The sequence below is a fragment of the Micropterus dolomieu genome, linkage group LG20 (genome assembly GCF_021292245.1).
Source record: "Micropterus dolomieu isolate WLL.071019.BEF.003 ecotype Adirondacks linkage group LG20, ASM2129224v1, whole genome shotgun sequence".
NCBI classification, from domain to species: Eukaryota; Metazoa; Chordata; class Actinopteri; order Centrarchiformes; family Centrarchidae; genus Micropterus; species Micropterus dolomieu.
The window spans coordinates 25,642,805-25,657,724 of NC_060169.1; the positions used below are offsets into that span (position 1 = coordinate 25,642,805).

The following is a 14,920-nucleotide window of genomic DNA, read 5'->3' on the forward strand; positions in this document are numbered from 1 at the left end:
GAGTTCAGATACCAAACCATTGAGATATTGTTCAGCATTGCACTCAGACTGGAAATTGAAGCAAGCAAATATTCATCCATTAGTCAACAATGTCAGTTTAAATATGCTGTGCAGGAATATAATTAAGTATTCAAGTATCACATCTCAGTATGTGACTGTCAATGTATTTGCCTTTGTTATACTTTGTTTAAAGGCAACATTTGACCTCAAATACCTGCTTCATATATGATACCTTAATATTGTTTTGCCTCACTCTCTTTTGTGTATTATGTACTATAGAAATTCAATAAAATAACGTATACGGATAAAAATCTATTTAATATTTACAAAAACAACCACATTTATTGTGTTTACTCTCTCCAGGTCCAACTGGCTAAAGCCCTGCTGCGGCCGCCGTGTGGCCCTGTGGCAGGTCTGTCTGCTCAGCGCTGGCTTCAACTGTATCCTGGTGGCCTGTGTCATCCTGGTGGTGCTTTTCCTGTCTTTGGAGCTGCTCATAGACACCAAACTCCTACAATGTAAATAATGTGCATGGCTACTTATTTATTTCCCCTAACATTGTTTTTTTTTTTTTATCAAGGGACGGTTTGCTGAACATGCATATTCTTCTCCAGCAATACACTGTGTGACATTCATTAAACACCTGGGAGGCATCCAGTGCAACACACAGGAGTAGCTCCACTGGAGCAGTGGAGAGTTAAATGCTGTATTGTCCTTGAACAGCCATCACTGGTGGAGGAAGTATTCAGATCCTACTAATTAATAGCATGCTGTAAAAACAGACCATTACAAGTCCTGCACTGAAAATATTACTTAAGTAAAAACATTCAATGCAGATGTACGCCCTACCAGATACTACACCCATTTACTCAACTATTATACTTAAATACAGATTTGAGGAACTTGCACTTGAGTATTTTCATTTTATATTACTTCTACTCATTTTGATATTCTGCAGTTTGTTTTGAGTGATGCCCTGTGTCTTAAGAAATGGTCCTTAAACAGGTTATGGCATCCATTTTATACCAACAATCCTCCACAATCTATGCATAACATAACACTATAGTTATCTGTTATTTTTCAGATGAAGAATTTACATGAAAACTATAAATATGATAACTTAAAATATTTTGTGATGTTTCAGACATCTAGGAGTTAGCATGTCTACCTGATGCCCAAAGAGGTGAACGTGTCCAATATTTAACAAAAAAGCAAACTTAAGTTAAAAGTCAGAAAAAAATTGTTGTGGACTCAAGGTGCACTCCATACACACAACATGCCTCATACTCACCAATCTCCACCAAACACAACCCTCTCAATTTGGCGGCCTATTTAAGCTGCATAATCTTCCATCTCTCCCTCTACTCAGTCATGCCATTGCTGCCTTGTATCAGTATTGCTGCCTGTTCTTTCAGCCCCCAGGGTTTAATATATTACCTCATCCATACCCCAGTATCTCCATGTAAACATATCTGCAGGAAATGAAGAGATCAGTCTAGAACTGTAACTATGTTCTTCTGCTGTAATAAATATTTCATGTGAATTGTTTGACTGTAATTATATAATGTCACCTTTGATTTATCTTGTGACCCATTTTGGGGGGTCCCTGACCCCTGGGTTAGGAATCACTGGATTAAACTGTACCTAAAGAATATAGTCTTGCTATGATCGTAAAATGCTACTCACACATTTTTGTACCAGTTTCAGTATTACAAATCTAATAATGTCATATTATATAATAGCTTATTAGTCACAGGGGAGAACAAGTGATTCAGTTGTTACGAAGTATTTTTACATTGTTGTACTGAGTACTTCTTCCACTACTGACCTTGTGTGTATAAATGTAGGTGGATAGGGGACCCTAAATTGTCTGTGAATTTGACAGTATGTGAATGAATGTACTGAATACTGTGACAACAACATGCCTAGACATTTACACACTAAAATAATCCGCATAAATTTTGTCCCTCATTATATTTCACTGCAGAAGGTAAACATTCATGTCTGAAGGTCCATTACTTCTAAGTCTTGGAAACCATCATAACACTCATGTGATTTAATGGTCATGTATAGGCTTTTGTCCACTCTTTCCATCACCGCTGTTTGTGTAGTCTTGCCAGTCAAAAAGGAGCTGAGCTGGTGGTGCTGGATGGTAAATGGTTGTGATGGAGGGTGATGGAGAAAGGTGATAATGAACCAAGTCTCTTGTCAATGGCAGTAGGCACACATCCCCATTGATTACTGGCCAGCATCCAGCTCTGACGATACCTGCGTCTCGCTGCAGGGACTGCAGACCTCTAGTCACTTCAGATCTATTGTAAGCTAATACTTTGTTTGCTGCCAGTCCCGCAAGACAAAGGAGGAGTGGGCAATAAGATGTGTGTGAGTGAAAGAGTGTACAGAGAGATTAGTGGCGTAGGACATGTGTAGATAGCACTGTGGATTAATTGATGGACTCTTAGATATAGAAAAAACTCAACATGCTGATGGATAGATTCATTGTCAAGGAGAGGAGCAGTGGGAGGAGTGATATGGGTAAAAATATAAATTGAGGCAGGACTGGAGAAATAAGGTTTTCTTTGTATTAGACTTTGTTGAAATCTGAATGTAAAGAATTGTATTTCAACAGAATAGCAGGACACATGCTTTTACAAGACACAATTTGGGATACACAAAGGAAATGCTTTTTATTTCTATTTCTTGAATTAATTTTCTTGTGTGCTTCTCTTGGTTAACATTTGACCCATTCCATTTCTCAACAGTTTCCAATGCTTTCCAATTTGCCAGCATTATCCATTGGATCAGCCTTATCATCCTGTCACTCTTCTTTTCAGAGGTAAGACATGTATATTGTTGTCCATTAAAAATTATTTGCGGTACCACCATTGATAAAAATCTTTCCTCACATAGTTCTTCACTGTTTTTTTCTATCTCCATTATCGTCAATTTTCATCTAGTCAAGGTTTGGCTTTAGCCTCAGAAAAGCTACCTTAAGGCTCGGTGGACGGTAAAATGTCATTTGAACTATCATTGTAATTAGTTTTAATAACATTTGAGCCATTGCTTGACAAAATAATGTCTTATCATCACTCTGGCATTGTGAAAAACAAAATGGAGAGGGAAGAATTTGGCCCACAGGCCTCCACCCCAGTGCAAACCAATTACCCTGACAGCCTCAGCCCCAGTGTCCTCAAGCAAACATTAATTACAAGAGAGCTAGCAGGAGCAATAATTACAGCTGAACTTAATGAGCAGTGGGGATGGGGTTACAGTGATACGATCCATCCAAACACCTTGCCCACTGACATCACAGAAGAAGAGTCTTCTGGGAATGGTGTTAGACTAGCATATCAACAGCCGGCCGCTCTGCACCAATCAGAAACAGGATTCTAACATGTGGGCGGAGTCCTTGCACTTTTCACTTGACACCAGCAGTGTTGTCCAACATGCGCTCCAGATGATGCATTAGCAGGACCGCTCGTACATGACACCCCATGCTAATTGAAATGTAAATCAATGGCCCTGCTCAACAAAGGGTCCCACAACCAGCAGCATTTATAACTACACAATGTAGAATTTGACAGGTGCTTGGATTACAAGTGTTGTGTTGTCCTTTTGTAGTTCAAAGATCAAGATTAGGGAATAGATTTGCCACAAATATAATAACTTTGTTAAAGAGCTGTAAGTGCTTTTAAAGGACTGTTCTTTGTGATGTGTCAAAGGTAAATCAGTGATATTGTTCTGTAAGCATGTATTTAGTATTTAGTATCTGCAACATATTTTACACTAATGAAATACAGTTATTTGTTTTATGTTGGGCTACTTTTAAGGTCTCTAGCGACACATATAACATTCTAGCTTTATTATTATTCTCTTTGAAAAAAAAAAGGTATTTGATGAAGAAAACTGTACTGCACAGGCCTCCTCTCAGTTTTTAGTCTATGCTCACACATCTTGACAAAGGTTGTTGGATGTGATGACAACTCAAAAGACTAAGAATATCACAAGAGCTTTTTATATGTATGAGCATACTCATCAGTCTATTTTAATGCTTTCATTTATCTCTCTGTCTGTCTTAGACTGTCTTCAGGATTGTAGTGCTTGGGATCTGGGACTACATAGAGAACAAAGTTGAGGTTAGTGCTGCTGTGTTTATTGGCAGATCTTGGTTACCAGTTTTAAATTTTTGTCAGTGTCAGATATTATTGTCAATTTGGTCACCTGTTCCAATATTATATATCTATATTTTCTTTTTACCCCAGAGTTTACACAACAACAGTAGAATACAATATAATACTCTTATTCGTTTGATGATTAGATCGATACCACTCTCATGTCTGTATGCTAATTTCGAAGCTACAGTGGCGCAGCCGGTTAATTTAGCTTAGCACATAGACTGGAAACACGGGGAACAGTTAGCCTGGCTGTGTCCAAAGTTCCACCTACAAGCACCTTTAAAGCTCACTAATTAACACGTTATATCATGTTTGTTTAATCTGCTAATAAAAGGAGAAAATCAGCTGCTGGGGGGAGCTCAGAATAGCACAGGCTTATGAGTGGTTCCAACCTTCTCAGACTCTCTGCAATAAACCGAATGAGTGAATAAGACATTTCCTACTATTCCTTTTAAGCAGCCTATTGTGCATGCATATATGAATAAAATTTGCACGGAGGCCTAGCCTATAAGGTCAGGGCTGTAGGGTTTGGCAGGGTACTGCCAGGGACATATGGTACACAATTTGCACATATAAGATTTTGTATGTATGTATGTATGCGTGATCCCTTAGGTGTTTGATGGTGCTGTCATCGTGCTGTCGCTGGCCCCCATGGTGGCCTCCACAGTGGCCAACGGGCCCAGCAGCCCCTGGGATGCCATCAGCCTCATCATCACTCTGCGCATCTGGAGGGTCAAGAGGATCATTGATGGTGAGGCAGGCAAAAACCTTGTGTCCATCAAAGCTGTCTCCTTAAGTGGCCTGCACTATATGTAAGACCGATTAATTTTGTAGAGCAACTCAAGGAAATACCCAATCTTTCTTAAGGATTACACAGATGCATAAAAGTCAGCTTGCCTTGAAAGAGCTAAATGACCCCATTCTCTCCATGATTATACAAATTATTTACTATTCAGAGCAATATAGGTATTGATCATCTCTCATGGTAAATTGCTGCCACTCTGCTACTCTAACTTGTATTGATTGTAAGGGCCCGGTTAAGTAGATTCAGAGAAGCCATAATGAATATAGTGGTTGTTCTCCCGTATGCTAATGGAGACTGGTTCGATATCTGTTCGGAGGTCACCCTCACCACGGGCCTCTGACTGCATACAGGATCAGCTGCAGTGAGACAGTGGACGACTAAAGGGTTGTTTTCTCTAATATATCCCCTTAAAGGAATCCAGTCTTTCTTATTAATTTAGATTTATAGAAATAGAAATGTTTAAATTCTTTTTATATACTGTTTTTGTAAATACAGGAAGGTTTCTAAGTACAACTTTCTATCTTGATTTATTTCAGGATGGGTTTGGACCACTCTTAATCATACATGAGTACATTAATTTAAATAATCAAACATATTGAACTAAAAGGGACACGTCATAATGACATGATTTATAATTTCAGGAATCAATACAATACAGCTTTCAACACTGATTTTCTATGGTGAAACATGTTCAGCAGGAGAGTGCTTCTTAACATGCAGCTGCAGTGTTGGTTTCCAGGGAATGAACTCTTGATTTTCCTGCTGCACACCTCGACCTGCTGGGTTTGATATTTGTGAGTGATTGAGTTTCCTTGTTAGCCAGGCGGCAACACACCTCTGAGGAGGAAAAAATCACCCTCAAACCAATAAACGTACAGCTGAAGGACCGGCTCGGTTATCGTAGGAGAGGAATTGAGTCTCTTGCAGATTTATCTTGATGTATAATAGTGGCAATGTTAGTGTCAGTCTGATGGGAATGGAATTACAGAGGAGGAAACTGCAGCAGAATTTGCAGGATTTACAGTACTAGCAGAACGGTATGTCAGATGGGAAATATCAACCTCTCAAACATGTAGAAAATAGGTGATCCAAAAATAAAAGAAATACTGAATCTGAATATTTTACTGAATGTATATTAAAACCATTTGCTGCAAAATGAAATAGGCAGATGTGTTTGCTTTGTTTACGTTAACCAAAACACAGAGAGGTACCCTAACTTGCAAAATAAGCCTAGGATGAAGTATTTTCTTTTCTTTTAAATGCCTTGAATGTCTTTCTTTCCATCTTCTGCAGTCAGTGATCTTAATGGTGTATAAATAAATATGACAATGAAACCGATACTTTTGCAGGCTGTAATAATGGCAACACTTCAAGTATTGCAATTTCACCACAGTCACTGTATTTGCCAACTTTAAATAGTGAATGAATAAATGATGATAAGGTGATTTACAAAAAAGCACAATAACCATGGAACTAAAATAGATCCTTGCAAAGTTCAAAATGCTGAGAAACAGCATTTTGTGGGTTGTGAGCAGTGAAACACTTGACTCCAGGTGAGAGGAGAGAGTGGAGCAGGGCACTGTGTTAGCCTTTATGATGTTCATTTGCGGTGTGAATTACACTGTTATGCATGTGCAGCCAGCAGCTGTCAGTAAAGCTGTAACACACACACACACACACACACACACACACACACACACACACACACACACACACACACACACACACACACTGGTCATGCAATTAACACTGTATACATACTGAAACAGATACAATACACAGGAGAAGAAATGTAGTATTTTTACACATTGTGTGGCTCAGTAATGAACCTATGATTGAGCTTTTAATGCCTGTTTGAATTCTGACTTGACTGACCCCTCCTGCCCTCCCCACTTTTGCGATGTGTGTGTGTACCAACATGACTATAAATAGGTACAAGGAGCATGTGGCGATGACTGCGTGCTTTGTTCTGTCCCCCTCAGTACCAGAAAGGCTGTTTCATTCTCCTCCTAGCTTTGACGAAGCCTGAGTCTCATAATAGTGCAGATCCACAATCACAAGAAAAACAATGATAGGACGAGTATAATTACTGATTTTATTTCACCTCTTTATGTTGCCCATAGCAAAATTCCCCATCAGGATACATAGTATTTCCATATATGAAATGGTGTGGCTAGCTTACTAATGCGATCAAAGAGAGGTGTGAGGGACTGATTGTCTGCCACCTGTGTCGACAACAGGTATCTAAATTTACGCTCGCTATCCTTTTTTTTAGGTACTCCTTCCCATCCTGTGCCAGAAAGTGTGTCATGTATAAATAAAATGTGCAGTCAGATTGTAGAAGAGGTGGGGTTACTGATTGATCAAGACGTGATTCAAGTGTTTCATGCATCAGTTCCAGCACGGCTTGGGCATATTATATACTCCTATACGTTACCACCAGGAATCATTTAATAAATAAACACAAAATAAAGTAATAAATTAATAAACAACCAATCTGCAGCAGTTGTGTTTGAAGAAAAAGACTGGTGAATGATGATATAGAGAGTTGATGAAATCGATGAGAGAGGTCACAGGAAAAAAAAGCTAGAGTGATTCAAATCTGGCCAAAGTATGCTGGCAACACTTCAGTAAAATGCTGTAGTAGGAAGAAGGTCATGTCAGACAAACTACTCGTATATCACTGAATGTTGAAGACAGTGCCATCCAGTAACAAAATGATGAAGTTCAGGTGGCCCCATGACCACCAAGACTAGACAACTAGAACAATTTCCATATTAGTACACAAGTAGCGGTTGAGCAGCATTTGAATGCAGCATAGTGTGCCAAAATGTTTTTGACCAGGTAGATCTCTTTATGTCCTATAAGCCTATACGGCTCTTTTTTTTTGGTTTCCAAAAGAAACTTTTAATGTCTGATCTTGAGAGATGTCTCTGTATTATAGCTTTTGTAGAAATAGATTTTCCACCAGTTTTTTTGTTTCCAAGATATCAAATCACTACACAGATACATTCTCAAATTTAACATTGAGCCCTGTCCATCTTGTATCCAATGACACCACCATCGCTCTATTAACTAAAGACACTTATAAGACTGTGACTTTAGTTCATCCAGATGTTGTATACATATGTCAACAGAGTGTTGCGGTGAAATGGGATGTTTGCACTATATATCTGGGCTGAAAATATATTTGTGAAACCTTCAAGTTAGCATGAAACAAGATCCCTGTGGAACATTTTCATCACCCTGCTAAATTCGTTTTAGTACAGGTATAGTGTTCCTAGTAACCAGTAATTAATGAGGTTTGCGTATGATGACAGACATATATGGAGCAAAGGACAAATGGTCCACTGACACTGACCTTTGACCTCGATGTATTTCACCATAATTACCATAACCAGCTGTCTTTCCTAAGAAAGTTTTTTTCTCTTATTAAGTCTTGATGTATCTTAACACACCTGGCCATAATTTTCAAACCATTTAATTACATAGTTTGGTGATCTAAACACTGCCTCTCTTGTTTTTGCTTCCATGTTAGCTTACGTGCTACAAGTCAAAGTAGAGATGGAATTGGAGATCCAGCAGTGTGAGAAGACCAAGGCTGTGAGAGAGGAGCAGCTGGAGCGTCTCACTCAGATCTGCCAGGAACAGGCTGTGAGTGCCCAAACACCTTAGATTGAGGAGGAGAAACACAAATCAACACACAACAAACTGTCTACAGCCTCAGTTCTTCATGATGGTCGAAACTACTACCAAACTTTTACAGCCAGATTTTACCTCAAGGAATGGGTGTATAGTACTTAAAAGACAGAAACTGATCAGAATACAACTTTAAATTCAGCTTAGACATTTTCACACACAATTACTGTGGTCATATATTGTATGTCAGTTGTAAAAGTGTTCCAATTCAATTATAGACATTTCTCACTCACTGCTTTACAGTCAATTTATAGTCATATAACCATCTTGAACAGTCTGTAGATTTGTCATGGCAAATTGGTTTACTTCACTAATTGTATGTTAAAGGCCACACAAGTCCACATTACACTTGGCCATGTAGGAGACTGTCAGTTCATCTGCCACCAGAAGAGGGCAGCAATACCTCACAAACTTCTCCAGTCTTTCCACACATTTCATGATTCCTCAGATCACACACACTGACGATCCCATACAGGAAAATGCAGACTACAGAAAATATTGATATAGACTTAACCTTCAGTTGACCATTGAAGTTCATGTCTGAGACCAGACATATGTACTGAATAGACATATACAGACTCACATAATGAAAAGATGATCAGATCCTTCCATATTCTTGTTCAATTTGCTCTTAATAAATTTAGGGAGTAGTTTTCCCATAGCATGCTGCATAATATATTTTACACCACAAATTGTGTAAATCATAAACACTGATTGCTATCAGTTTATGTGACATTGTGTTGAAATATATGCAGATCACTTTTCTCTCCCTCCCTTGCTCTCTAACCTTTTCACCTCATCCTGTATCTTTGTCCCTCTGTCCTTCTTTGTTCTCTTTCTTCCTTCCTTCCACGTTTCCCTCTCCTCTTGCTTTCCTCTTTTCTTTCCTGCCCTCTCTATTCTTTTTCCATCTCTGTCTTCTTCACTCATCCTTTTAAAAATCCCATTTTACTTCCTCTTTTCCTTCACACTCCCAACATTCTGCTTTTCTCTCTTTTCCTTTGCATACACACCAACCATGTCCAGTTTGAGATCAGGCAACTGAGGGCCCATCTGGCCCAGCAGGACCTGGACCTTGCAGCAGAACGTGAAGCAGCCATGCAGATCCACCACGTATGGGGCAAACAGGGCAGGAGTTTTCAGGTTGTAGAAGGCTTGACTCCTGGTGAGTCTGATGATGAGGGCGGCCAGAGAAACCCCAGGGAGCCTCATGCCTCTTCAGGTACAGTATGGTTTCTAAACAGTTTTTAGGAATTTAGTTGCAAGATACTGGAAATGGGCCTTAAAACTGTTCTGGTGAAAACGCCGTTATCATTTGAGTTGGTTGCTGGACAAGTTCAGCATGTATTTATATATGTATGAGTCTAGTGACACCTAAATGTAAAGTGATTAGGTTTGTAAACTGTGAAATTAAGCATTATAGCGGAACTGTAAAGAACATAAGAAAGGAAACTAAAATGTTTAATCTATAATCCCCTTTGATGCGTTGAGTTTAATGCAGTAAGTTATAATTACATGTAAAGTACTGTTTCATAAAACTGGAAATGGATGAAAAGCTGGCGGCATTAAACTTAGCTAATTTGAATACACACCATGCCAGGTGCAGTGTTTGCTTGAGAAAGCAGGATGACAAACCAGGAGAGAGGAGCAGCATAGAGTATGTACATAATTATGTGGAACAAAAAGTCTCTAACGGTGTAACATAAGGTGAACTGGATGCCAGAGCAGTGTACAGTTAATCTGGAGCAGTAGCCCTGGAGCTTCTTCGAGGCCAGGCTCTTAGTCGCTCCACGCTCGCACATAACACCCATCTGACCGCAGGCGCTCTGGGATCAATATGAGGGCAAAAAAGCTTTGAGGATCTGGTGAATCCTGAAGAAAATGACCCTGTTCTCTGACACTACGTCAGCTTCCATGGGCTTCTGTTATGCCCCAACTATCTCTCTTACCGCTCCCCTCGTGGCAAGGCCATCCTGGCCAACCCGGACCACTTGGGCTATTTCAGGTACAGAGTGCTCTGTGCATTGGGCCTTGTTTGGAGAGAGTGGGCTCCTGTCAACATCTGTTCCCCTTCACCTGCAAACCACAATAGGGCATCGTGAGGCTCTGCGGCAGCCACAATATTAGCCCCAGGGCATAGTGGGAAATCTGGCTCTCAGAAACAAGTGGGGCTTTTTACAGAAACATGGTCACTGGACACTTAGGCCACAGGGCTCAAGTCAGATCAGGTCAACTCAAATCAAGTTTATTTGTTCTGCTCAATACTGCACACACATTCTCAATGGGCTTCTCTCACGCTCACCTGCAGAGTGCCATAAAACTACCAAGAACTTTATCAAGGTAGTGGCCTTCATGAGATGGAATGACCCAGGAGATAAAGGGCTTTGTCAGCTTAAAGTACCAAGCCAGGTAGAATTTCAGAACATCCAGTGACAATCAGCATTAATCAATGAGCCAGTGGAGTTTTCTCTCAGATGCCGAGGGAGGATTGTAGTAGCAGAGCACATAGTACTAGTACTGTAACAATAGAGTGCAGAAAAAGAAAGATAAGCATTTATTTGGAAGGAACATTTAAAATGACCCTACTGTATCTATCAAATTGTCTAAACAAAACAAGATGCACTTCATTGGCTTTGTAAGGCTTTAATACAGCCTTGCTTTGCGCTAAATGCTAACTTCAGTGTGCCAACATGCTCACAATGTCAATGCTACCATGCTGACGTTAAGCAGGTATAATATTTTATTTTTACATCTTATTTTAGTGTGTTAGCATGCCAACATTTGCTAATTTACACCAAAGTACAGCTGAAGTTGATGGCAATGTTATTCATTTTGCAAGTATTGAGTCCTAAAATGCCACTAAAATGGCTAAAAAGCTTATTATGCTACATATATAAATCTTCCAAACTGTGAAACTATCAAAGTACATTTCTTTTAAACTAAAAAAGAAATTGCCTGTTCACTTTTTTATCTTCTTTATTTGTATTAACAGTAGCTGCAGTCGCTGCTAATCCTCCTGGGGTCAACACTCATACCACTTCACCTGTGGTATAGAACTGATACTTCACCCATCAAAACAAGCAGCGAATAGTTTAGATTTGAACTAAAAGGACCTCAGCATGTCACCTCTCTTTTTCCACAGACAGATGACAGCCTAGCAACTTGACTGTCACAGAAAGAAGAGGAGAGACTTTTATGTATGCTGGACAGCCCATTCTTTTTTTCTTTAGACTCATGTGTTATTAATTGTGGAGTGATTGTCTCAGTCTTGTTTTAGTGAGTGCAATGCTTCCTCTCCAGGGGTGGCTCATGGATTAATATTTTAGTCTGAAAAATAAATGAAATTACCCATCAGAGTCTGCAGCATGTCCCAGGGGATATGGGCTAGCACTCAGGGTACTCTGGGTTCGCACTCAGCCAGCGGACAGTGAGCTCAAGACCAATCAAGCGAAGCGAAGCGAGCATAGCAGATCACGGCCATTCACCACGCACACTGAGGCCTGCTACACTGGAGGGATCTGTGCATGAACAAAGAGATCCACTATATCTCTCTCATTTCCCCCAATGTCTCGCATCCCTGAAACCAACCCCACCCTGTCCCTGTCCCAGTTTATTTCTGGTGCACTAGGGTGCAGTTAATGCACAGCATAGCAGGACGTGATCCTGACCACTTGCCAATAAAGCACCTGTGGCCTAAGGCACAAGTCATCTCTGTCACTATTATGTTGGAAATATAAGAAATATTTTCCATTTGGACTAGTTTTGCACTGTTAACACTGAAATGGACCAAAGTAACTACAGAAAGGTATAAAATCTAATTACATTCACTGCCACACCGAGTATTAGTAACATGAGCTGGTCACATATTAAACCCTAATTTCACTGGTCGCTTCTTGCTATCTAATTACCTAAGTCTAAACAGTATTTAATATATTTTGTCTGTGTGTAACCCAAAATTGCAACAACAGACTTTGAAAATTGTGAGAGCTATGTAGTAATAGTAGTGACAACATGCATTTTACATATAGTATATAATAGAAACTGGATATCAGAGGTTATGAAACATTACAGGACAGACCAGAGCAAGCACAGCAACACATTACTTTACCACAGGTTTACTGACCATTGGAAACAGTAATGGGGATATTGAGCATCCTTGTTTAGATTCATGGTATGGCAAATTAGACTTAGAACTTACTGCAGACTACAGTTATTGTATTTAGACATTAGAACATGAAACAGAATAATATACATGCTTGCTCCAGAGATGAGTTATTTTTTAAATACATAAATTACGTTAACATCACACACAATAGCAACACATTTAGGTGGGTTTTTGCTGAAATAAATATGATCAAGTCCTTTATTTATTTATCTTATTTTTAACTCAGATCGAGTGGTACGTGATGACATGAACAACTACATCAGTCAATACTACAGTGAAGCAAGCAGTGGTAAGTGACTGTGAACACTGACTTTATTATACACCACTCTGTGTACACAGCTCTTTACAAGTCATTTTGAGGGGTTATAAGGTTGCTAAGTTATATGTCATGGACCAAAACCTCATTGATTTGGTCATAGATTTGGCTGAACATATAAAACATTTGGTGAAGCAGTTGTAGTTTGCTGCTGGACAGGCATTGCATATAGTCTGAGGAGAGCTTGAAATCTTCAAATATTTAAAAAATAAGTATATATTTAAATGCTAACTAAAAACTTTAGTAATTTAATTCCTTAATACTGAACTTGTGATGTACAATGATATTAAACACTCTAAATGTACTGTACTCCAAGTCTGCTATAGACAAAATTAGGAAATCTTGTGAGTAAATATCTCAGACTTTACCACAGACAGCAGCATAATTCATCCACAGGTTTTAAAGTTTTGTCCATGTGGCTGACAGAAAGTATACTGTTGTGCACTTGCTGTGTGTAAATTAATTTGTTTAAGTTGTTTCATCTGTGTTGTCCGACCTTCTCTAAATGCATACAATGTCTTTCAAGATGCTGGAGCTTCTGGCTTAGGTGCCCGGGTCATCACCACGGCAGCCATTGACGTTCACCTCCCTACCAATCAAATTCCCATTCAGTCAAACACAATGCTTTCTATAGAGCAGGTGGGCATCACCGTAAGTGACGCCTCAACCAGCATATCACGGTCCAGTGGCAGCCTGACTGCTCGCCCCCACAGCCTGAGTAGCCACACCCCGGGTTCGTCTATGACAGACTGCAGCAGCAGCACAGCTCAGGACCTCAGTCTGTGCTACAGCTCCCATCGCTGCTGCCCTCCTTCCTTCGCAGGCCAGGATGCCTGCAGGGACCCCAGCATGGTGGTGCAGGAGCTACTCTGCTCCCTCTCTGAGGACTCCTGCCTTGCCGAAAAGGGCCTGGCAGTGGACCCTGTCAACCTTAAGCTTCCCAGTCCTACTGGCTCAGAAAAGTCCAGCCCCGAGCTGGAGAACAGAATAAACATATTCAACCGCAGGAACCAAGAGGAAAGTCGAGGCCGGGGAAGGGGTTGTGTTCTGCTGCAGACCAAGCCACTGATCCACCTGCAGGGCAGCACCACCGAGCGGTCCCTGGAGGAGAAGTACCGGCTTTTAGGACCAGCTGACACACCTCTGGGGCGCATGCCTGACACATAAGCTACATTTACACAGAAACAGAAGTCTTTTCTTCTTTTTACTCCCACCCTGTTTGGCATATATATGAACTCTTGTGGCAGGTCAAACCTCATTAGCGGGACCACATAAGATTTAAAAATGGGATTTTTCTGTCGCTGTGTGAATCCAATCTTAGCCAATCCAGAGCAAGCTTGAGCTTTAGCTTCCAGCTAACACTGATGCTCCTTAACTTGACATGTTCAGAAGTCAATAGTAGAAATGACAATAAGAACTCTTAGGCCCTTTGCCATACTGTCCCACCTCCCCTGTTCCTCCTTGATGGATCTCTGAAATCAGAAATAACCTGATATAGCACAACAAAGACTATAACATCCCATTAAAGGGGAGTCTAATGTGTTCTTGGACACATTCTTCATCAGGAATTCTCACTTTGAATAGGTCCTAAATGCACTGAACTTCACATGAATTAAAACCAGCAAGGGGCCATTCAAGCCTATACTGAACAAAAACATTTTAATTCTGAACAGTGTTGCAAACCAACACACTGTTCTCTGTTCTTGGAATTTCAAGCAGTTAAAATGAGTGTTTTCTAATGCATTTGTTATTTTGTTTCT

At 40.0% G+C, this 14,920-nt stretch overlaps 1 protein-coding gene across 1 annotated transcript in view; it reads left to right on the forward strand.

The window, feature by feature from the left end:
* Positions 1-14,327, forward strand: part of LOC123958438 (transmembrane protein 266-like) — a 34,118-nt gene extending 19,791 nt beyond the window's left edge. The window contains exons 2-9 of the mRNA XM_046031762.1: positions 364-518; positions 2,763-2,836; positions 4,080-4,136; positions 4,788-4,926; positions 8,519-8,634; positions 9,706-9,901; positions 13,071-13,133; positions 13,687-14,327. Of these exons, the coding sequence (XP_045887718.1) occupies positions 364-518; positions 2,763-2,836; positions 4,080-4,136; positions 4,788-4,926; positions 8,519-8,634; positions 9,706-9,901; positions 13,071-13,133; positions 13,687-14,327 (1,441 nt within the window). The remainder of the gene's footprint in view (positions 1-363; positions 519-2,762; positions 2,837-4,079; positions 4,137-4,787; positions 4,927-8,518; positions 8,635-9,705; positions 9,902-13,070; positions 13,134-13,686) is intronic.
* The last annotated feature ends 593 nt before the right edge of the window (positions 14,328-14,920 follow it).